Here is a 23,083-nt window from a genome sequence, read left to right as displayed (position 1 = left end):
TTAGGTTTGTCTAGCCTTGAGTTTGAAGGCTCTAGAGGTGGATATTCATTTTTATCCATCGTTGCTCCTTTTAGCCCTGGGGGATAACTTTTCCCCCAGATTACCGGCCCCGCCACGGGGAGGCAGGAGCAGTGCCGCTCGGAGGCCAAGCGGTTGAAGTGTTAGTTGGTTAATAGAACAAGAAATATAGGAAAAAGAAAGGTGTGTTTCCTTTCTGTGTTCTAACTTGTGGTTTTCAAGTATAGAACTAGTTATAAAAGAAAGGCTTTTGGTAGAAACGTAGGAACTTAAAAGGAAATAACTTCAATCACTTTAGAAGAGCGCTCTATATATCACCAGAATATCGCTTGGCCTCGAAATACGCTTGGCACCCGGGGCCGGAATGCATATGAATTATCAGGTTATACAGAAGTATATGGTAGATATAAACTAGACTACAATCAAGTCACAAAGGTCAAGCAAGTTGTGGCAGATGAGAAAAATTTGGCAAAGGATGCAAAGAAAAACAGAAAAAACTTCTTTACTTATGTAAACACTACAAGGAAAGGGATAAACCACAATTACCCACATAATGGTTTAACTGTTGATGGTCTTGCTCAGGTTACTAACCAACTGAACAGGTATTCTGCATCTACATTCACACGCAGATGTCAGTAGTTTAGCAATCTCTAACAGGGAGTTAAATGATTTTGTAATAAAGGAGAGGAAAGTGGAAGAGAAATTGTTGAAGTTATATATAAAAAGGCACCTGAGGAGAATGGGATCTACCAATTATATTAAGGGAGTAAAGGAAGTAAGGAAATCTTTAGCTATAATTATGAGAGCATCTTTGGATTCAGGGGAAGGACCAGAGATATGTGAAAGTACCCCCAATTCACAAAGGGGAATCAAAGGGTGACATAAGTAATTACAGACCTCTTAGCTAAACTTCTGTTGAAGGAAAAATAATTGAGTCAGTTAAAGAAGTAATGCAGGACCATATAGACAGGAGGGCAGTTATACTTCAGTCATAGCATAGTTCCATTAAGGGAAGATATTATCTGATAGATTTGGTTGGATACTATGATACAGTAACAAAGGCACTGGATGTTAAAAGTAATTTTGACATCATATAGTTGGAAAGCTTTTATTACTCTTGCACATAAAAGACTGCTGCACAAATTGGAGCACTGTTACATTAAAGGCAAGTTACTACTAGGAATAAAGGGATTGTTTTGTGGGAGAAGACAGATTGGTTATCAATGGACACTGCTCTTTCAGGGTTAATGTTATTAGTGGAGTTCCAAAAGGTTTGGTGCTGGACCCATTGTTGTTTCCTGTATTTATTAATGATACTGATGAAGGTATATCAGGCTTAATGTCTCATATTGCAGATTATACAAAGGTTGGCAAGGTGGTTAATGACAGTAATGAAGGTATGCTTCTGCAACAAAATCTAGAAAATTAGACAGATTGGCTGAGACATAGCAACTGAAGTTTAATATTGACAAATGGAGGATACTGCACATGGGTAGAAGTAATCCCAGAGTAACGTACCAACTGTCTGGTACTACACCCAGGGAAGTGGACAATGAAAAGGGTCTGGGGTAATTTTGCAGTCTGATATAAAGTTCTCTGAGCAGTGTAGACAGGTTACCAGAGAAGCTAATGAGGTTTATTAATGATATACAGCAATTTTGCTGGTGGGGATAAGGAGATGAATATCACATCATATAAGACAATTGTCAGGTCACATCTTGAGTACTGCATACAGGTGTGGAGGCTTCATTTTAGAAATAGAGCTGCTGGAATGAATACAGAGAAGGGCAAGAAGATTAGTGAGGGGAACAAAGGGATGTATTTACCAAGAAAGGCTTCTGTTTTGCACATTGCAGCATCTGGAGACTAGGTGCTGTAATATGGTATAATTGAAATATTTAAGGCTTTTAATGGCTCAAGCAAACTCAGTCTAATGGGAATCTTCCTGTTTCTCAGACTATGCACACAAGAGAGCATAAATTGAAATCGAGGAAGAATGGTTGAAGAACAGATGTGCAGAGGTTTGCCTTCAGCCAACAAGTGGTTGATTGCTGCTGGAATAAGCCTCCATCCATTGTTGTGGAAGTGGATAGTTTGAATAAAGTCAAGGAAGAACTAGACAAACTATTGGAGGGGATGGATAGTTAAAATGGGGAGGAGGGAACTGATGCTGTATAAGCTTGCTTCCTTGCATCATTTGCCACTATTGTTAGTAATACTAATTTACTGAAAGCAATAATTCAAAAAAGGAGAGAAATATCATCCTTTTTGCATGGATTATAAGTATTAAACAGTAAATATTCAAAGACATTGACACTCTCTTTAGCAGCTATGTACAATTATACATGATAAACAACATAATGTTTATTGTAATTTATTAACTGAACTGTATGACCAGTAATGGCAGCAAAAACAAAATTAAACAAATATTTTATAACATGCGAGAAATTTGATGAATTTCTTAACAGCACAATTGTTGCTTCCTGATATTAACTGACGTAGCCAAGTGGTCAAGAGCAAGAGTGCAGTAGTATGCACTCTGAGTCCACGGGAGTTCAAGCCAGTGACTGCTAAATACGATTAATGTTTGTACTGATAATTTATTGTAAACTCCACTGACCTGGTGGTCATGCCATAGTATAAACAAGAAAATATAAATTAATATGTTAACCCTCTATTCACAATTGTCTACCATAACAAAACCAAAAGAATGAGAATTACAAAAATTCTGCAGTATTAATAAGAGTACATGGCTAAAAATTATCCTTGATTAATTAATAGTGACATATTCACAACTCGTACATATGCTTCAAAACAGTTTAAATCAAAATGGATGTATTTTGATCCCATGAACTTCAAATTAAGCAGGTTTTGCCGTATAATCTTCTTGCTTAAAGTGAATTTCCTGCATTGCCACACACGGAGTGCACATTTTCATATTCAATACAGCATATCAAATCACTGCCATGAAACTAAATGATGCAGTTACTGGATGAATCTCCGAAAACAACTAAGAGCCTACACTCTCCACAGCTCTCAAAAGAGGAGGAGAGAATGCAATAAATATCAGTGTTATTTACTATTTCCTTCATCATGAGTAAAGTACATAACTTCAAACAATTGTTGCAAATCATTTACATGCATAACCCAGAACAAAGGTTTTTTTGGATACATATATATATATTTTTTCCTCTCCCTAGAATATGTACTGGAATTTTTTACACATACTTTTGAAAAATGCTATATAACGTCAGAATTCCAATTATTAGCATTAGCATTTTTTAGCATTAGTAGAGGCATTTGATGCAAGAAAGCAAGCTGCAGCATCAGCCAAAAAAAAAAAAAAAACCCACTTCCACTTCACCCCTCTGTTCGTTCAAAATACCTGTCCAGCTGAGCCTTAAACTTATTTAGGCTATCAACCTCCACCACAAGGGATGGCAGTCTGTTCCACCAACCAACCACCCGCTGGCTAAAGGCAAATTTCCGCACGTCTATCCTACATCTGTCTTTCCTCAATTTGAATTTATGCCCTCTCAGGTGATTTTTCTGAGCTAGAGGAAGAATCCCATCAGCATTGAGCATGCTTAAACCATTCAAAGCCTTATACACCTCTATCAGATCACCTCGCTGGTGCCTAGTCTCCAGACACTGTAATTTGCAAAACTTAAGCCTTTCTTCGTAAGAGCACCCCTTTGTTCCATTCACTAATCTTGTTGCCCTTCTCTGTACTCGTTCCAGCAGCTCTACATCCTTCTTGAAATGAGGCCTCCAGACCTGTATACAGTACTCTAGGTGTGGCCTGACCATTGCCTTATACAATGGAATAATCACCTCCTTATCCCTGCTGGAAAAATTCCTGTATATCATTGACAATACTCCATGAGCTACTCTTGCAGCCCGTCTGCACTGCTCAGAGAACTTCATATCTGCCTGCACAATCATCCCCAAGTCCCTTTCATTCTCTACCACTGTCAGTGTAGTACCACAGAGTTGATACGTTGCTCTGGGGTTGCTTTTTCCCATGTGTAGTACTTTACATTTGTCAATGTTAAACTTCATTTGCCACCTCTCAGCCCATCTGCTCAACCTTTCCAGATCCTGTTGCAGCAGCATAGTATCAGTAGTGTCCTTGACAACCCTGCCAACCTTTGTATCATCTGCAAACTTGGACATTAAGCTTGATATACCATCATCAATATCATTTATAAATACAGAAAACAATAATGGACCCAACACTGAGCCCTGAGGGACTCCACTAATAACATTAGTCCACGATGAGCAGTGTCCATTGATTACCACTCTCTGTCTTCTCCCCCTCAACCACCCCTTTATCCATAGCAGCAATTTGCCTCCAATGTCACACTGCTCCAATTTGTGTAGCAGTCTTCCATGTGCAACAGTATCAAAAGCCTTTCTAAGATCCAAGTATATAATATCAAAGTTATTCCCTCCATCCAGTTCTTTTGTGACTGCATCATAGTATCCAATCAAGTTGGTCAGGCAAGACTTCCCCTTAACAAAACCATGCTGTGTCTGAGCTATAACTGAGCTATTATGAATGGTGGAAGCAGTGAGAGGGAGTGATAAAACTGAAAGAAGCATAGCTAAAATGGGATTGCAACTTATCATACATTAATGTGTCAAATGCTAGAAATATTAATCTCATATTTAATTTTTTTAGTCTATCTCTGTTGGTTGCATGTTTTCTAATCACTAACTGATACCATACTGAATAATATTATGGAATATTATGGAATACATTGTTTTGTGATGAACTTACCTTGCAAGTTGCAAATAAAGGACAGTATTTTCTCCTTCATAGGTGCAAGCTGCAACTGTTGCAGCATACAATCTAGGAATTCCACTTATCATTAAAAATCCATGGCCACCACAAGCTCTACGACAAACTTCAATTGCATTAGATCCAATTTCTGTAGAAAGTGCTTTTAATCCTGATGAAACAGCATGAAGCTATATATACATATAAAAAAAAAACACCTATACTCTTGTTAAATAAATGTTATTTGTCAGGCAACACAAATTTACAGTTTAAAGAGAGAATGGTACTCTCAGTGGTGACAATTAGATATACCATATTTTAAAAATACTACTACTTACTCAAATTTTACAGTTTTTAATTTTAATTGTAATTTGTGGTTAATCAGGATAACTCAAATTCAGTAATGATGGTGTCACCTTAAATCCAAGTTAAGGTGACAATAGAATAAGATAGTTTATATAGAATTTTGCTTAAATTAAACAAAACTCTACAAATGTATTTTGTAGAGTTTTGTTTAATTAATGGAATTTGAGGGCCTCATCTAAAGAAAAGGGGGGCCCCCGTCAACATTAAATATTGAGTGGAACACGGAAGAACACAGAGAGCTGAACTTAGTTCAGCTCTCTGTGTTCTTCCGTGTTCCACTCAATATTTAATGTTCTTACACTCATTTTTTATATTTCTTACACTCGTTCATTTAGGTTTCGTACTCATTAAAATCAAAAACTCTGAATTATTCCACTGGACATTTATTCAGCATTGGTTGATAAGATCGTGGCTACCTTCTCTCTGCTACTGTACTGCCTTAAGCATAAGGAAGCCAGTGACACCAATTACATACAAGGCAGTCTTTATTTGTTCAATTAAGTCAACCATTAAAGGAAGAATTAAATATAAAATTTCATCAAAATCGGTAAAACCATTTTTGAAAAACATGTAATTTTCAAATTAATCTTCAAGTAAAGTTCACTGACCTTGACAAGTAGAAAGTTCAATTTCCGATAAAAATCACTTAAAAATATATTAAAAAACAGCAATGAGTTTTTTAAACAGTGATTCTGGAGACCCTCCCCTCTAATCAGGGCTCTAAGCAGATGTCTTTTTTTTCCTATAGGATAACGTGCCACTAACATAAACCAGTTAACCGTAAAAACTACTAACAGCATAATTTTTATTCATTTTATAATTAACAAAAAATAAATTAAGAGGTAAAATAATGTAAGAGGTAAAATAAATAAAATAAGAGAGGTAAAATAAATAAAATAAGAGGTAAAATAATGTAAGAATGCAGTTTGCTGATCTCATCTAATAATCACTCCTGCAACCATCTAATCCAATCCTTTCTTTAAATTTACTCAAACAACAACCCACTTCCACAACTTCCACCACAACTCTCTGGCTGAAGGCAAATTTTCTCCATCACTCCTGCAACCATTCTTTTCCAATTAAAATTTACGTCCTCTTGTGTGTTGTCTAAAAAGAAAGTATGAATACTATTGGCATTTAGTTTACTCAACCATTTTAAAGCCACTTCAATCAGGGTGACTCACATGTGTCTAGTTTCCAGATGCTGCAATTTAAAGAGCTCGTCTTTCTTGGTATATATACATAACAAGCAACATTAATGCTAATTAAGAATACCCTTTTGTGTCCCTGACTAATCTTGTTCTCTTCTATAAGTCTGTTCTAACAGATCCATATCCTGAAATGAGGTTCCCAAACATACACGAAGTAGGCAAGGTGTGGCCTAACCAATGCCTTATACAATTTGATAGTCACCTCCTTGTCCATGGCCATCATAGCTAGCACAGTGCATATAAGCACCCCCCCCCCAAAAAAAAACAGGTGGAAACGGCCAGTGTTTCAATGCCATCAATGACATGAGGAATTTTTATGGGCTTTTTCATAAAGTGGCTGGGATGGTCAGTTTCAGGCAAGAGTTGAATGATTTTTTCCCCTGGAAAATAACAGGCAAATCAACCACAGAACAAGCAATTTACACACATAATATACAGGGCATGCAAAAGCAGCTATCTATTTTAAAAATGAAATAATTACTTTGCAAATTGAAAAAGACTCGTTGTCATTTCAATTTAATAATACACATCAAAGCATTTGTGTTACACTCCTCAGTGTTAAAAAAAAAATCCCTTAGGTTAAGTGGGAGAAGACAGAGGATGGTAATCAATGGGTGCTGCTCTTCGTGGACTAATGTTATTAGTGGAGTCCCACAGGGTTCGGTGTTGGGTCCACTGTTGTTTTGTATATTTATCAATGATATTGATGAAGGAATATCAGGCTTAATGTCGAAGTTTGCAGATGATACAAAGGTTGGCAGGGTTGTTCATGACAGTAATGGCAGTGCGCTACTGCAACAGGATCTAGATAATTTGGGCAGATGGGCTAAGAAGTGACAACTGAAGTTTAACCTTGACAAATGCAAAGTACTGCATATGGGTAGAAGTAACCCCAGAGAAACGTACCAACTGTGTGGTACTACACTTAAGGTGGTAGAAAATGAAAAAGACCTGGGAGTAATTGTGCAGTCAGATATGAAATTTTCTGAGCAATGCAGACAGGCGGCAAGGGCAGGTCATGGGGTTTTGTCAATGATATATAGGAATTTTGCTAGCAGGGAAAAGGAGGTGATTGTCCCTCTGTATAAGGCAATGGTCGGGTCAGGCCACGCCTTGAGTACTGTGTACAGGTCTGGAGGCCTCATTTTAGGAAGGATGTAGATTTACTTGAGCATGTACAGAGAAGGGCAATGAGATTGGTGAGGGGGAATGAAGGGATCCTCTTACCAAGAGAGGCTTAAGTTCTGCAAATTGCAGTGGCTGGAGACTAGGTACCTGTGCGGTGATCTGATTGAGGTGTATAAGGCCTTGAATGGGTTGAGCACGCTAAATTCTGATGGGATCCTTCCACTTGTTCAGATTACGAACCTAAGGGGTCACAAATTCAAATTAAGAAAGGACAGATGTAGAATAGATGTGTGGAAATTTTCCTTTAGCCAGCGGGTGGTTAATTGCTGGAACAATTGCACGAAGGTGAGAACGAGCGTAGCCTGTGCGGACGTACATTTTTGCTGCTCCTGGAACAGATAAGTTTTTTCTGATTTATTTTCTGTTTTATTAGATTAAAGTGGCATATTAACTTATTTTCTAGAGTAGCTTTATATTTCTATTTACGATACTTAGATTAAAGTAACTTAGATAGAAATTTTGTAGGTATTACTTAGTATCTGAAAGGGTATCAAATCCACATGTGTACCTTTCGTAAATAGCCACCATTGTTACGCGATACACAATATCTCGAAATAGATAGCATACGCTTAATATAGTATAGTATAGTACATAATATTGTCAATTAATCAGATAATTAATCTTGTTGAACTTCATTGTCAATTAAATTGTACCTTTAACTATACATATAACTTGGGTTACGTAACATAAATAATTAGTAAAAAATAAATAATTAATACTTAACTTGATACGGAAGTTATATAAAGGGATTTCGTAGATAACACTCGATACTGAAACAAAAATATAGCGTTATAACTATGTTGGGATATAAGTTTAGGGTTTTAATTTAATTCTGTACTGAAATTGAAATTAAATCGAAATCATGACTCAGACCAGAGCAGCAAAGCAAAAGGCTCAAGCTAATAGGAGTGCTGTGGCTCAGGGGAGAACTGAGGGGGGGCAGTTGCCCTCTGAATCACAGCCTATTAAAATGCACTACTTGCTTGATGTTTGTGGAGCAGTCAGGTACGGGACATGACACCTGCCATGGGGGAAATGTTTGTGTGTGCGCGATGCAAGGAGTGTAAGGAAATCAGGCAACAACTCAGCATTGTTATGGGCCTATATGAGAGCTTGAAGGACAGGGTGGATGCCCTCGAAGGATTAAAAGTGAGGGGCCCATCAAGCTCTCAGCTGCCCACACCAATGCCAGAGCTTGCACTTGGTCATCACGCACCACAGCGGCAGCCCACAAGGCAGAATGCGCTGGTCCCAAAGGAACTAGTTGTTGGTGACTCTATTGTCAGGGAAACGGGAAACTTGCTTTGTAAAAAGGATAGGTGGAACAGGACCAGGGTATGTCTGCCAGGGGCAAAGGTTGTTGATGTTGTAGAGAGGATATCATCTTTTAAGGGCACAAAAGGTGATATAGTTGTACACATTGGCACTAATGATATTAAGAGTAGGAGACCGGCAGAATTACTTAACAAGTACAGGTCACTGTTGAAAAAAAGCCGTGAATTAGGGTTGAATTTGAAAGTGTCTGCAATTCTGCCCAGACACGATACAAGGGAGTATATGATGAGAGCCTGTCGATCAATTCGGCCCTGGAAAGATTGTGCAAGGCTCAAGGGTTAGAATTTTTTTCAGCCTGGTCTGTACTTGTTAACAGGATAGATTGCTTCTACAGGGATGGGAAACACTTAAATAGAAAGGGTGCAAGAATATTTGCTGATGCTAACGAGGCAGTGTTAGGTGGGTCGGAAAACTGCTAGCTTGGGGGGAGACAAAGACCAATAGATTGACAGTAGCCACTGGCAGAGGTGAAAGAGATTCTTGCACTGCTTTGATTGGAATGAGCCGCAGCCTGGAAAATAAGATGCAGGATATTTCAGAGACTGCTGCGAACCATTGGGGTACAAATAAACACATAGGTTGTGTTAGGGTAGCTAAGAAACAGAACAGGTGTATGTATACTTGCGTGTACACCAATGCTAGGAGTTTAGTAAATAAATTTGATGAATTTGAGGTATTGCTCAAAACATCAAAGGCAGATATTGTGGGGATTTCAGAGATGTGGTGTCACACAGATATAAGGGATGCAGAACTGCAATTTGGGGAGTACAACGTCTACAGAAAGGATAGACAGGATAGGAAGGGGGAGGGGTTATGCTATTAGTTAAGAAACACATAAAAACCAAGGAAGTGAAGCCAGTCGACATCGCTGGACAGTGCAGTGTTGAGTCAGTTTGGTGTGACATAAGCATTGGGAGATCAAAATTGAGAGTAGGAGTGTCTATAGGCCTAATGACTCTGATGAGTATAATAAGGAACTGTACGGGGAAATAGAGTGGGCCAGTAAATCAGAGAGTCTTATAATGGGGAATTTTAATTTCCCAGATATTTACTGGAATTTGGGGGCTGGTCGCTCACACACTAGCTAGGCTTTTGTGAATTTATTGGATGATTGTTTTCTACATCAGCATGTTCGGGAGGCAACTAGAGGGAGTAATACTCTTGATTTGATTATCAGTAGTGGTTCTTCATGCATTAAGAATCTGCAGGTAAATGAACCACTAGGTGGCAGTGATCACAGTGTGCTGAAGTGGGATTTACTCAAAGAGGTAACTACCATTAGGGGTAAAGGGAAGGGTTATTGCTTTCGTAAAGGCGACTACGATGGACTGAGACAGTATTTAAATTCTATACAGTGGGACCAACTAATGATGTTACCAACAGCAAATTCAAAATGGGAAGCATTCAAAGAACTAATCTTGGAAGCTACTAGGCTTTACATACCAACTAAGAAATATTGTTCAAGGTTTAGGCCTAAGTGGATGTCAGATGAACTAATGAGACATATGGCAGAGAAGAAAAATGCATGGGATATATACAAATTAACAAGTTACAAAGGAGGTTAGGCAGGCGAAGGCAGATTACGAGAAATCTTTGGCAAGGGATGCAAAGAAAAACAGCAAAGAGTTCTTTACTTATGTAAACTCTAGAAGGAAGGGGATGAATCAGATTGATCCACTTGATATCGATGGGTCAACTGTTGATGATCCTGCTCAGGTAGCTAACAAACAATGAATATTTTGCATCGACATTCACACATGAGGAGTTATTCAGCAAGGGGAATGCCAGAGGTGTATTCAACTCTGGCAGTAGGCTAGAGAATCTTGTAATAACTGAGAGTAAAGTGGAGGAGAAATTGTTGAAGATAAATACAAGAAAGACGCCTGGGGTGGATGGGATCTATCCAGTTATATTAAAGGAGGTAGCAAAGGAAATAAGCAAACACTTAGCCATAATTATGAGAGCTTCTTTGGACTCAGGGGAAGTACCCATGGACTGGAGATGTGCAAATGTGACCCCAATTCACAAATGAGGATCAAAGGGCGACACAAGTAATTATAGACCTGTTAGTTTAACTTCTGTTTCTGGAAAATTAATGGAGGCACTGGTTAAAGAAGCACATCTAGACAAGACTTCAGTTATAGCTCAGACACAGCATGGTTTTGTTAAGGGGGAAGTCTTGCCTGACCAATTTGACTGGATACTATGATGCAGTCACAAAAGAACTGGATGCAGGGAATAACTTTGATATTATATACTTGGATCTTAGAAAGGCTTTTGATACTGTTGCACATGGAAGACTGCTGCACAAATTGGAGCAGTGTGGCACTGGAGGCAAATTGCTGCTATGGATAAAGGGGTGGTTGAGGGGGAGAAGACAGAGAGTGGTAATCAATGGACACTGCTCATCGTGGACTAATGTTATTAGTGGAGTCCCTCAGGGTTCAGTATTGGGTCCATTATTATTTTTTGTATTTAAAAATGATACTGATGAAGGTATATCCAGCTTAATGTCCAAGTTTGCAGACGATACGAAGGTTGGCAGGGTTGTCAAGGGCACTACTGACACTATGCTACTGCAACAGGATCTGGAAAAGTTGAGCAGATGGGCTGAGAGGTGGCAAATGAAGTTTACCATTGACAAATGTAAAGTACTACATATAGGAAACAGCAACCCCAGAGCAACGTATCAACTCTGTGGTACTACACTGACAGTGGTAGAGAATGAAAGGGACCTGGGGGTGGTTGTGCAGGCAGATATGAAGTTTTCTGAGCAGTGCAGACGGGCTGCAAGAGTAGCTCATGGTGTATTGTCGATGATATATAGGAATTTTTCTAGCAGGGATAAGAAGGTGATTATTCCCTTGTATAAGGCAATGGTCAGGCCACACCTAGAGTACTGTATACAGGTCTGGAGGCCTCATTTCAAGAAGGATGTAGAGATGCTGGAACGAATACAGAGAAGGGCAACAAGATTAGTGAATGGAACAAAGGGGTGCTCTTACGAAGAAAGGCTTAAGTTTTGCAAATTACAGTGTCTGGGGACTAGGCACCAGCGAGGTGATCTGATAGGTGTATAAAGCCTTGAATGGTTTGAGCATGCTCAATGCTGATGGGATTCTTCCTCTTGCTCAGAATGATCACCTGAGAGGGCATAAATTCAAATTGAGAAAAGACAGATGTAGGATAGACGTGAGGAAATTTGCATTTAGCCAGTGGGTGGTTGGTTAGTGGAATAGACTTCCATCCCTTGTCGTGGAAGTTGATAGCCTAAATAAGTTTAAGGCTCAGCTGGACAGGTATTTCGAACAAACAGAGGGGTGAAGTGGAAGTGGTTATTTTTTTATTTATTATTATTATTATTTTTTTTTTTTTTTTTTTGACTGATGCTGCATAAGCTTGCTTTCTTGCATCAAATGCCTCTACTAATGCTAATGCTAACAAACTTCCATCTGTCGTTGTGGAGGTTGATAGGTTAAATAAATTTAAGGAGGAACTGGACAGGCATTTGGAGGGAATGGCGTGATTTTTTTTTTTTTTTTTTTGACTGATGCTGCATAAGCTCATACACTTGCTTTCTTGCATCACATGCCACTACTACTACTACCAACAATGCAAACACAACCCTCTATTCGTATTCTCACCTCATCCATTGCTCTATGTAATGTTTCTAGTTGTATTATTATTTCAATTACATCACATATTTTGTTTCAATTGCTCAAGTATGCATGGATGGTTTACACACACTTTGGATTTTAAAAAACTGGCCATAAAAAGAAATTGCAAACAAATAAGTCTGCTAATCATGATGGCCCATTTACAATGGCTAGTCAAAGCAGCATTATGACCACCTTCCATGTTTTAGCAATCAGCCATTCCTCCCTCACCTGATGGCACATTGTGTCTCAGCGAGAACCATTACATGTGATATTACAGATTTGTGGCAAATAGTTCATACAAAGGTGGGAATGAATTACTTGATTTACATTGCAAGAAACGCAATCTGACGGTTGTTGTTGTTGTTGAGTTTAATGACACACATAGGCTGCTAAGGCCATATTGTGTCTTTCTAATGGTGAAGCAATCTGACAGACTTCAAAAAAGGGATGATTATCAAGTACCAGTTTAAGGGTGGCAGTATTATGGAGATTGAATCTCATGAGTGCTATTCACTGAGTGCTGTGGCATAGTTAAGGTGTTCTAAGAGGGGACAGACAGTGGACAGAGTAGGAGTCGGTGGGCCAATGGCAGGCACATGTGTCTCATCAATGATTGTAGTGAATGTAGGATGGCTATCTTTTGCGAGCCAATAAACAAAAAATGGTGGAACAGCTGACTATGAACTTGGGACAACCAGCAATGTTTTCAGGACCCAAAAATCTTCCTCCATATGGGTCTCCCAAATAGGCACCCAGTCAAGTTACCCATGCTTATGGCCACCCACCAGCAACAAAGTTTGCTTCTGAATGGCATCATTGGACCTACTGACAACTGCATAAAAAGTTGCCTTTTCCAATGAATCACATTTCTTGATATGCTGGTGTGGATGGCAGATGGAGTGATGGAGATACAGTACCAAACTGCAGAGAGAAACCACTCCAGTGTTCTGGTCCAACAGAAACAAACAGGTGACAGTAGTAATTTGGTATGGGAGTTGTTTTTCTGTGAATCTCTTGGAACCCTCAAATCACTAGACTGCACTCTGAATGCTAAAAACTACTTAACAATTGTGGCTGATCAGGTACACCCCTTCATGGTGACTGTCTCCCTGGATGGGACAGGTGTTTTCCAACAGGATAATGCACCCTGATGTTTCCAGTAGTGTTCAGAAGTGGTTCACTGAACACAAAAGTGACTTCCAGGTGCTACCTTAGCTGCCAAATTTGCCAGATATGAATCACATAGAACATCTTTGAGATTATATGGATAGAGAGATCTGGTGTTTGGATCATCCACCACAGACCATTGCAGATGTATAGAATACAGTGACATAGTACAAAATACCACATGCAACGTTCAAAGGCCTTACAGAGTCCATGCTTTGCTGTGCGGCAGCAGTACTGGCACCAAGAAGGGGATATACCTACTATTAGGTAGGTGGCCAATATTATTTGGAAACATTTCCTTTAAGGTGTCCATGGAAAGAAATTGCAAAGGTTTCCCAAATCTTTAATAGAGAAAAATGTGAAAAATAATTACCTTAAAAATCACTAAGTTACTCTTGGATGAAAATAAATGGTTTTCAAGTACAAAAATTAAAAATCAAAACCAAATAACAGAAATGAAACAAATAAGATAAAACATCCAACATGCTGTAAAACAGAAAATTGCTATTGCACAAAAAATGCCTCGAGAGTAAATCATGTTGCGAAATGATTATTTCACATAAACATCATTATATCACTTCAAGACAGTTCTAAAACTACACAGAAAATAATGCAAACAGCCAGCAACAAACACAAGACATATTTCATAGCATAACTAGTGCATTATTTTTTGCACCAAGCACTGCACTTGCTGGGTGCAAAATATATATAACTCTGGGAAAACGATAAAAACAATTCAAAGAATATACCCAATAAAAATTTGTCTCTATTTAGAAAGGTACAGAAAATAAGATTTTTATCACCAACCAACAAGTAGCATGGTTCATTATTTTTGAGATGGATCTCACAAGTGTAGCACCACCACTACAAAATTAATTCTTCCAGACCCTACAAACTGAAAACTGCTGACCAGAGAGGGTAAAAAGGAAAAACTATCATTTCTGTGACAGAAAACACAATATAGACTGTCTGAGTGATCTTTTAAAGTAGGGTACAAACAAAAAATAAAATAAATAATAAGAATTTGCTATACTTCATCATTTAATAGGTATAGGTAAGGATAAATCAGTGTTTATATCATTGGTAAATTCAGCTTTCCTATTAAAAATAATTAAAATATGAATGACTAATTCAAGCAAAGGACCTTGCCAAGACATGGTGTGAGCAAATCCATTTCTGTAGCTCTAGAATGGCATTATTTAAGGATGAAGTCTGCTTCTCTATTTATTCATTTAAATTAAACATTTAAAAGTAAATATATCTGCCCATCTTAAAAAGCCTATAACAGGTTTAAAAATACAGAAAAGAATACAAAGAACCCAGAGAAGATCCTCTCAGATGTTTATTATATGGAGAGTAATTCAGTAATTTGAGAAATCTAAGGCTGAATATACCATAAGCACCTAAAGGTTTTTGAGTTCAACCTCAACCAAATCAAAGGCTTTCAAGATGTCGAGATACATATCTAGTTGTTCACTGATCGAAGAACTTAAGTCTATTATAAAAGTAATCAAGTTAGCTAGATTAAGTCTTTCATTAATGAAACCATTATGGTTATCTAAAAAATTCAATAATATATCAAACAACTAAATGTGGACAATGCTGCTATTATTTATGTAGTATGTTAACATATAATTACATCATACCATACTAACTGTACAATATATGATTTTGGAACAGGCTGTAACTGGCAAGAGCAGCTCTCCCTCCCTCCCTCTCCCTCTCTCTCTCTCTCCCCCCCCTTCTATGTAAATGGAGATAATAATGGTTCCCACAAGCTGAAAGGATATGTTTCTATTTTTAAAACAGAGATTTAATGAAACCATTTTCTCAAAGAAACTATTGGAAACTATTTCTACCATTGCTATATCCTTTGTCTGCACTAAATACTATTACATTCCAGTGTTGGCATTCGAGGTGAGCGGACACGCTTCGTCAAGGTTCCTTAGTTATGTGGATTACTGTTGGTTAGTGCTTTTAAATATTTGATTTATTTAAATATTGTTGGATTATTTTGTTATAGGTTTTCCTGTAACAGTTTGATTTTAATAATATTATAGATATAATTTTTTAAAGTTAGTTATGGTGTGTATATGGTGTGAGATAGTTGGAAACAAAGGTATAATGCAAGTAGGAGTAATCTACAGACCAGGTGATTGTGAAGATAATGACGAAAGCCTCTATATGCAAATGGAATGGGCAACTAAGCGTCAATGTATTATTATGGGTGATTTCAATTTGCCTCTAATTGACTGGAGTAAATGGGAAGGAAACTTGACATGGGGAACAAAATTTTTAAATCAACTAGATGACTATTATTTGTATCAACATGTCAGGGAAAGTACTAGAGAAAAGAATATCCTAGACCTCATCATCACCCATGAATCAGATGACATAACAGGGCTGACAGTAGAGGAACCAGTAGCAGGAAGTGATCATGGAGTTCTACGGTGGATGATGATGAGAGAGGTAGCAGCAGTAAAAGGCAAAGGAATGGGTTTTAATTTCAGAAAAGGAAATTACGATGCCTTAAGGTACTACATGGCCTCTATTAACTGGGTAGATATTGCACAGAGAATGAACACATTTGAACTGTGGTATGCTTTTAAAACATTAATCACAGATGCCTTGAATGCGTATATACCATTAAAAAAAATACTCCACGAGGAGGGTTCCAAGTTAGATGAATAGTGAAGTTGTCACATTACTTGAGCAGAAAAAGGTAGCATGGAAAGGTTACAGAGCAATAAAAAGTAGTGAAGCCTATAACAGCTACAAGGTGATCTGTAATAGAGCCACAGAAAAGGTTCCACAGGCAAAAGCAGTTGATGAAAAATCACTAGCAAACAGAGCAAAGAGGGGGGTATAAGGAATTCTTCATATATATAAATGCCAAGAAAAGCAGGACAAACCAGATCAGACCTTGACGTAAGGGAAAGGCGATATTATTAAATACAACAGCTGCCATTGCAGATGAACTCAACAGTTATTTTGCATCGATATTTACAAATGAAAAACCTTTTGTGGCAATGGGAAATTGTAGGAGCGATGTTGAAAAATATGTAATTAATGATATTGAAATTTCGCAAGATTATTTAATGAAAAAACTTTCAAGCCTACAGGCCAGTAAGGCTCCTGGAGTTGATGGAATATACCCCATAATCTTAAGGGAGGTGGCAAGTGAGTGCATTGAACCATTGAGGCTAATTATGTGAGCATCACTAGACTCTGGGGAGATTCCTTTGAATTGGAAAAGTGCCAATGTATCTCCCATACATAAGGGTGGCTCTAAAAGTGAAGTGGGAAATTATCGACCTGTCAGTCTGACTTCAGTAGTAGGGAAAATTATGGAGGCAATGATCAAGGGTGGAATTCAGGATCATTTGGATCGAATTGAAATTCTCAAGGATACTCAGCATGGTTTTGTAAAGGGAAAATCATGTTTAACAAATCTGGTTTGCTATTTTGAAAGGGTCACTCATGAGCTGGATTTAGGGAATAATTTCGACATTATTTATTTAGATTTCAGCAAAGCTTTTGACTCAGTCCCACATAAGCGGTTGCTTTATAAGCTGGAACAGGTTGGAATCACTGGGAAAATCCTTAGATGGATAGCAGGATGGCTTCAGGGCAGGAGGCAGAGGGTTGTGATAAATGGCTATTCCTCAGATTGGGTTGATGTAAGAAGTAGGGTTCCCCAAGGATCAGTATTAGGACCACTGTTGTTTTTAATTTTCATAAACGACATTGATGAAGGGATAGAGGGTATGATGTCTAAATTTGCAGATGATGTTAAAATTGGTAGAGTGGTTAATGATCACTGTCAGAGAGACCTACATAGACTTCAGGAATGGTCAGAAAAATGGCAGTTATGCTTTAATCCAACAAAGTGTAAGGTATTACACCTGGGAAACAGTAATCCCAAAATAACTTATTCACTTGGTGGTGTTCAACTAAACCCAGTTCTGGAGGAAAGGGACTTGTATGTTACGATATGGGCAGACATGAAATTCTCTGAGCATTGTCAATAGGTTGCAAGGAAGGCCCATGGTGTCCTATCGATGATCTATCGAACTTTTGCAAGCAGAGATAGGGACGTGATAATCCCATTATATAAGGCTTTTGTTAGACCACACTTGGAATACTGTGTTCAGGTATGGAGACCGCACATAAAGAAAGATAGAGCTTCTTGAAAGGGTGCAAAGATGGGTCACTCGCCTGGTAAGATCGGCAAAAGGGCGTCTTTATGAAGAAAGACTACGAATATGTGGGTTGCAGAGTTCGTAAACTAGACACCTTAGAGGAGATTTGATTGAGGTGTTTAAGGCTCTGAGAGGCATCAGTAAAATGAATGAGGATGAAATTTTCAAGATTATAAATGATGCTAGAACTAGGGGACATAAATTCAAGTTACGGGGGGGGAAATGTTTAGATTGGACTGCAGGAAGTTTTATTTTAGCCAGCGATTTATAAATTACTGGAATAAGTTGCCTACATGGGTGGTAGAGGCTGACAGTTTGGGGAAATTCAAAGGTCATCTGGATAGTACCTTCGGGTCAGGGAAGCACATAGGATGATAGGTTTAATTTCCCTTTTTTTTATTAATTATTATTATTTATTTTATTTATCATTGTTTTGTTTGGGGTTTTTTTTTTTTTTTTTTTTTTGGCTGGTGCAGCATAAGCCATAGGCTTTCTTGCACCATGCGGCCATTACTAATACTAGATCCATTCAAAGTCTCCAAGTTGATATCCCACATATTTCAGATCATAAGACATATCCAGGTTTTAGAAGGAGAATTTTGGAAAAAAATATTTTATTGTGTATATATATATGTGTGTGTGTGTGAAACACTAATTCGCAAGTAAAAAAAAAAAAAATCGCGTGTATATCCTGTACGCATGAAAGATGTTTTATGTGTAAACATCTTTAACGACACCTACTAAATTTCGAACAGCTAGAACCGAAATCATGAACGATGTAATTTATGCTCACGCCCACTACTTACTCTACCAAATCAATGTTAGTCATAAATAGGATACACACGTCTGTTGCTTACTCTACCGAATCAATTTTTGGAAGAGGTCAGGCCAATAGCCTAATTAGCCATTTGTTGGATAGCATGATTGCAACAATACAAGTATTTGTATTGTTACAATCATAATATCATGTTGGATCATGTTACTCTGTCATGCTTTGTCGCAAATTACACATGCAGCACTGAGATCTGCAAGAAACGATGGTATCCATGCATAATACGCTATTGAAACTATGGCTTGGCTCAGGATCTCAAAGAGTACAAGCGCAAGATGTAACGCTGCACATTCCATCTCACAATGAGGAAACAGAGATACTGTCAGAGATTAAATATATCAAGATCTACAACAACAATGAAGAACTCATACTAGATCGTAAATTGCATGAATCGGACTTGGACATTTGCAAAACAATTGAAATATGTAAGACGATGTGTCAAGACAACGACGACGGTGACCCTGACGAAGCATGCGGTGATGACCTGCATAGCCTTGGAACGCAACTGTGAGAAGAAGACCCCTTTCGAACTTTTACAACCATCCAAACAGCGAGATGAATGAGAATCTAAAGCTTGCCACACTCAGCCGACTCTGTGCAATTGCAAAAACTTGATGACCAACAAGGACTTATGCAACTTAATGAGTGAGAATGGTCAATGACAAGCAAAAGATTCTACGCATACATGTAATTTGGAGTCTGTTATCTCCCAATCGCAAATCGATTCAAATATCCTTGACTGGCCCAGCTGGTTGAAATATACAACCGCTTCAGTAATATAGACGGGTACTGTAATACCTACATTACATGTGCTTCAACTGCTAAGGCTGAAGCTTAGAGCTGGCATAAATCAGCTCTGAGCATATCCACGATCACTGCTCTCAAGATATATATTTCTCTGTTTACCAAAAGGTTTCTGCCACGGGTAGCAATGGTTAGCCCAAAGCCACCCAAGTGGTATGCCCCAAATCATAATCATAAATGTTTTTCCACAACCAGCTGGTTTATGCCATCTCTGAGCAGATCCAAGATCACCTCTCATGATCCTTTGTACAATGTCCTCTCCCAACTCTGTTCTTTTTGCTTTTCCCATGATGCTTTATGCTGGTTGAAACATGTCATTTATTTTTTTTATTTTAAATTTGCTTTACTTTACTTTAAATTTTGCAAGATATCCATTTCTCTGGTTACCAAAAGGTTTCTGCCATGGGTGACAATGGTTAGCCCAAAGCCACCTAAGTGGTATGCCCTGAATTATAAACATTTTTCTCCAACCAGCTGGTTTATGCCAGCTCTGAGCACATCCAAGATCATCTCCCATGATCCTTTGCACAATATCCTCTTCCGATTCCACTTTTCTTTGTAATGAAACAGAAATGACATCATTTCCTTGTCGCAAAGTCATAACAAATTGATTTTAATACCGTCTGAAATTTAGTAGGTGCCACCAAAGATATTTGCACATCAATAAATAAATAATCTTTATGGCATTCTGTTGTGTACATGAGATGTGCAAAACATGTATAATCCACATACAATACATATACAAATACTTATAAAAAAATTTAGCATAGACAAAGCTTTCATTTGTCAGAAAACACAAAAAAAATTCATTGTGCTGCTATCACAGTTGTTGTTAACAATGTTAAGGTTAGAACTTTTTTGCTTCTTGAAAAAGTGCATCATCTTCAGTGATATCAAGTCACTGCTGATTCCACATTTCTTGAAAGACTTGATAACAGTGTTTTGTTTCACTAACTCCCAGAGGCAGACTGGCCATAAGACTTACAGGAGCCCGATGGAGGCCAGTGCGATTTTCAATATTGCACTCTGACTTCTGATACATTCTATTTGTTGACTAATATATGAAAACTAAATGCAAAAAAGTCATAATAACAAAAATATGGATCTTCCTTATCTACAGTAATATGAGTCGAGTCGTTTTGAAATGTTTAGCTTGCTTGTATAGTAGTCGCATCAGTGCTGTTAGAGTTTGTTTGATAAAAGCAGCACCAACAGGTTTCCACTGCAGCTAGTGGCTACCATACATATTGATACAAGGTAGTGTGACTGCGGTTGCTGTGGTTTTTTGGTTATGACAAGCGCGACTTCTCGGTACAGTATGTGGGAGAGGTGGTGTATAGGTTTTACGGACAAAACTGAATTGTAGAATGTTAATCCCTTTAGTTCGTAAGTTGTGTCAATTGGACCACCCATGAATTAAAAGTTAAAGGGATTAACATTCCACAATTAAGCTTTATCTTTATGATTGTGAAGCTATTACCATTTATTTATGTTAAGTACAATCAGTCCTCGTATAGCACGATAGTTGTGTTCCTAGAAATCCTCGTGCAATATAAATAATAGGCCCTATGGGAAAAATAGGGTTAGGTGCCGACCACCCAAGATTGAACACACATTTGTAACCAAAACATTACCAAATACAATAAATAATCGTAATAAAATATTGCTAATGCTTTTGCTTCTATCGTAAGCAAACTTGTTTTGTTTGATTTTCTATCCAAACAGATGACAGCCATTCCATCTCTTCCAATTCTCTGTGTCTTGATCTAATGGATTTTAATTGCACTTTGAGTTGTTCCTGCTATGAAAGTTGTTTTTATTTTCTCTGCATTCTTTCTAATTCTTGGTGTTGCCTCATTTAAGCCAGTAGCACGTGCAATATCACATGGTCTTAATTTCGCTCAAAGTGTTTCAAAATTTCATATTTTTTCTCTATCAACAGAGGCGGACTGGCCATAAGCCTTACTGGGGAAACCGCGGTGGGCTGGAGGCCAGAAGAGGATGGAGGCCAGTGTGATTTTGGCCGTAAACACTAGTATGAGGCTGCTACAAATTTTCCTGGGTAAGAATTTCTGACCAAGTCCGCCTCTGTTTATCGATACCGTATTGCTTTTCTTTTTCTCTCTGAATCTGTAGTGTCTTCACCAGGATGCTTCCTTTTCAACCTTTTAAGTATTTTACTCATTTTTAGGGAATAAAGCACAACTACAAAATGAGGAGGCATGCTTGATACACATTAACAAAGCTGCACGCGTGTAGCAACTGAATAAACAACACCGTAAAGGCAGAGACACACTAACACCTCACTAGCTCACATTTTACTAAAGCACATTTCTGGGGGTTACTACCATAAAATAATAAAAGCTATTTCCAGCTGCGTTTCTGCTAGTGGAATCTGTTATAAACCGGTAGTAAACTCAATCTAATTGCATTTGTGATAATACCGATAGCCGAAATTGTGCGGGTTTTTATGTTATTATGGCAAAAAGCGTTTCCCCTTCACTGATATAAAAAACATAAATACATTTTCAGAATCTTCTCTTCATTGCTATCGTGTTGCGTTCAGTTGGGGTAATTCCACATTCGACTGCCATTTCTTGTAAACACAAAGGCGAATCGTCCATAAGCGAATTCGGTTAATGTTATATACGATATCGTTCCCCTATTTATAAATCGTGTATGATCGAATTCGTGTAGTGTAAACACACGTCATATGAGGACTGATTGTGTTGTTGAATAAATGAAAAAATATTTTGTTTTTTTTTATAAAAAAATTAATTGTGATTTTAATTATATTTAAAATTCATTAAAAAATTAATGATCGATATTTACTCTAGTTATTTGTAATCTTCCCCCTCCCCACACACACTTCCTCACACAATATGGCCATAAACACTAGTGTGAGGCCACCACAAGTTTTCCCCGGTAAGAATTTTTGACCCAGTATGCCTCTGCTAACTACCAACAATTTTTCATCCAATCACAACCTGTGAAATGGTAGCTTCATTTATCCTGCTGGTGTTATACACCATCATTTATACACCATCAATATTTGGTGTCTCCATCCACTTGGTCCACTTCTCTGTCATGAAAGTTTAAAGAGATTAAGTGAGACATCTAATAAGATCTAGAACCATGGCAGCAATCCCAGATTAACATACCAACTGTGAGCCAACACATTCAGGGTAGTGGAGAATGAAAAAGTAACTGTGCAGTCAGATATGAAGTTCTCTGAGCAGTGAAGACAGGCTGCCAAGACAGCTCATTGGGTTTTGTCAACAATATAAAGGAATTTTGCCACCAGGGGTAAGGAGGAAGATTATCCTGTTGTATAAAGTAATAGAAGCCTCATTTTAGAAAGGATGTAGCTCTGTTAGAATAGGCGAGAAGAGTAATGAGATTATGGGGGGAGAAGGATGCCTCTACCAGGAAAGAGCTTCAGTTCTGCAAATTTCAGAACCTGTCCATCCCCTCTAATAGTTTTTCTAGATCTTCCTTGAATTTATTCACCAACTTCC

At 38.0% G+C, this 23,083-nt stretch overlaps 1 protein-coding gene across 1 annotated transcript in view; it reads right to left on the bottom strand.

The window, feature by feature from the left end:
* Positions 1–23,083, bottom strand: part of ACOX1 (acyl-CoA oxidase 1) — a 175,493-nt gene that overhangs the window by 59,937 nt on the left and 92,473 nt on the right. Inside the window, exon 9 of the mRNA XM_090386493.1 lies at positions 4,802–4,992. Within this exon, the coding sequence (XP_090242619.1) occupies positions 4,802–4,992 (191 nt within the window). The remainder of the gene's footprint in view (positions 1–4,801; positions 4,993–23,083) is intronic.

This window comes from Mastigoproctus giganteus, chromosome 12, assembly GCF_048544385.1.
Source record: "Mastigoproctus giganteus isolate SK-2022 chromosome 12, ASM4854438v1, whole genome shotgun sequence".
Classification (NCBI taxonomy): domain Eukaryota; kingdom Metazoa; phylum Arthropoda; class Arachnida; order Uropygi; family Thelyphonidae; genus Mastigoproctus; species Mastigoproctus giganteus.
The sequence above is the reverse complement of the archived record's forward strand: the minus strand, read 5'-3'. Positions and strand labels throughout refer to the sequence as shown.